This window comes from Lactuca virosa, chromosome 1 (assembly GCF_052849685.1).
Source record: "Lactuca virosa cultivar CGN04683 chromosome 1, Lactuca_virosa_CGN04683_v6, whole genome shotgun sequence".
NCBI classification, from domain to species: Eukaryota; Viridiplantae; Streptophyta; class Magnoliopsida; order Asterales; family Asteraceae; genus Lactuca; species Lactuca virosa.
The window spans coordinates 280,770,590-280,773,236 of record NC_136426.1 but is presented as its reverse complement, the minus strand read 5'-3'; the positions used below and the strand labels follow the sequence as shown (position 1 = coordinate 280,773,236).

At 31.2% G+C, this 2,647-nt stretch overlaps 1 protein-coding gene across 1 annotated transcript; it reads right to left on the bottom strand.

Annotated features, from left to right (window-relative positions):
* Positions 1-1,063: 1,063 nt before the first annotated feature.
* On the bottom strand, positions 1,064-2,359 carry LOC145130116 (akuammiline synthase 1-like). The gene has a single exon (XM_079064968.1). The coding sequence runs from the start codon at positions 2,357-2,359 to the stop codon at positions 1,064-1,066; it is 1,296 nt and encodes a 431-aa protein (XP_078921094.1).
* Positions 2,360-2,647: the final 288 nt, after the last annotated feature.

Here is a 2,647-nt window from a genome sequence, read left to right as displayed (position 1 = left end):
CCTCCATTAGTTAAATTATTAAACATTTCAATTTTATAGAGGTACTTACAACGCACCCATAAGGAATGGTGATTTGACTTACATTATTGGGAAAAATGCAGAAAAATTCAACCAATTATACATGTATATGTAGAAAAACTCTTATATTATTTTTATATTCATAAAAACGCTTAGATTAATAGTTAACATTCGAAAAATACCAAAATGCGGGGTTTTAAGACAAATTGAGAACTAAAAATCTAATGTTGTTTACATTTTTGTTTAACAATACGACATTGATTTTAATTGGGATAAAAACAGTTAGTTAATTAGGAGGGAAAAATCAACCATATAGAGAATACAATCGAATGAAAGTAATCGAAATGTATTTCGGTTTGACATGTTTTTGCATATAATCGAAGAAGTATAAGGGATATGTATATCATATCATATTTTTAGCTGGTCGTTTTTCTTAAAAATCTACAATTTGGTTTTATTTGAAATGTAACCTAATAAATGAAAATCAATTTTGCCAAATGTTATCATTGATTTTGTCACATGTCTTTTTTAAAAGTTTTTGAATTTTTTTTTCCACTTGTCATTTTCTTATAATTTTTATTTTCTTAAATTTAAAATCCATATTTTAGTGAGATTTATATATGTAAAGTAGATCATTTTATTAAATTTCATAATAAATGCTATACAATTTTTCAAATGTCTTACATTATATATTAAATTACTTACTTTATTTATTATATTTTTTGTATTTATATAAACTTATTATTTTAAAAAATATGTAATGCTTTTAATTTTATATTAATTTTTTTTTCTAAACCCATGTAATATACTGTTTCACACCTAATGTAATTAATAATATAAGGGTTTTACTAAACATAAAAATAATACAAGAGTTTTGCATATACATATATAATTGGTTGGGCTTTTCTATTAAGAATATATTTCTCTATATGAGATACAATTACAATAACAATTGAATGTAAAATATAAAGCGAAAGGTGAATGTACGTAGTTAATGTTTATGCTTTTACTGATACATATAAAAGACGGAATTATTACAAAGGAATTAGAAATAAAACTGATTAATTTGGGAAAATGAAAGCATCTCCTTATCATTTTGAAATACTTTCATGTCTTCTTTTTCCAAAATGACCAGTGCCTCGATACCATCTCCATTTGGGCTATCCTTCAGCGCGAAACCAATTTTATCTGCTGATTTAAGTGCCATGGTAGAACCCAGAGGTTTTCCCCATCCGAAATCTACTTTGTTATAAGGAAACCCGCATAAACTTGAACACACATATGATCTCTTGGCAATATCCTCTAAATCTTCATTTCCCAATTTCAAAAGCAATGATTTAAAGTTTTCGGCAACATGTTGCACACTTTCAATACCCTCAAGTTGCGACTTCGCTTTCTTTATCTCTGCAACCATCACACTTAATGAAGTTTCAGCAGCATCCCTGGTTGCTACCACCATAACAGACCCCAAATTTCCCACGGTAGTTTGGGGAAGCTTTTGCACAAACTTGTTACGTATATCCATTGGCATGAACAAATAAGATGGCTTAAAATAACCTGAAATTGTTGTGGCTGCTGCCATGGCAGTTTTGTAAAGTAGTGAGGTCAATACTTCGACCCGTGTAGGGTTTTGAATAGATCCAGCTGTCATGGCGATGACCTTATTCTTTAGTTCACATAATTTTGTGTTAGGGAAAACGAAGTTCCTTGAAACAAGATTGGTATAGCCTTGATTAATGACCTGAACTTCTGGCCGGACGGAGTTTGTAGTCGTGGATCGAATGAAATGAGGGTTAAGAGGCCTCACCTCTACGTGGTCAGCCGAACCATAACGTGCCACTGAAGCCCAATAATTCAAAAATGAACTGAGAGTGCATGCATCACCAATGATGTGTGACATACACACTGCCACTCCGATTCCACCACAGGCAAAGTGATTGACTTGAACCCCAACAATACTCGTACCATTAAGACCATCAGGAAAAAGCAGGTCCAGAGTTTCATCATGTTCAGTAATATGTTGGAGTGTTTTCAGTTCTCTATCGTTTTGGGCTTCAATATATACAACTCCCTCATCGTTGCAATCAACGTAAGTCGATGTAGGTGTGCACAGCCTACCCGCAAAAGGATAGTATCTTGTTAGACACTGTGACAATGCTTTCTTCAACACTTGGGACTTGTGCTGGGCAGATAGCTTCCAATTGCGATTGATTTCGTAAAAGAGAATCAGGGATACATATGATTGTTCTATGAGTTGATCAAGAGAAGAAAGATTATAAGTGCGGAGAGAAGAAGGAGTTACACAGGAAGGCTTGATCGTTTCTCTATTGAACTTTTCCATATATATATATATATATATATATATATATATATATATATATATATATATATATATATATATATATATATATATAAAGGTTTAAATAAGAACCAAAAAAAATTAAGAAAGGTAAGTTATTATTTATGAGTTAAATAAGAACCTTTTATTTATAAGTTCTTATTACATCATATCTAACCACTTAACACGTTTACCTGATTATCTTCTATCTTATCCTAAATCCTCTAAAAAATGAAAATTTCTTCCACCAAATTGAAGAAAACACAAACGTTATCACCAGGTGACACTAAC

Excerpts from the sequence above, each read along its gene's own strand:
- LOC145130116 (XM_079064968.1), bottom strand. The coding sequence starts at position 2,359 with ATGGAAAAGTTCAATAGAGAAACGATCAAGCCTTCCTGTGTAACTCCT.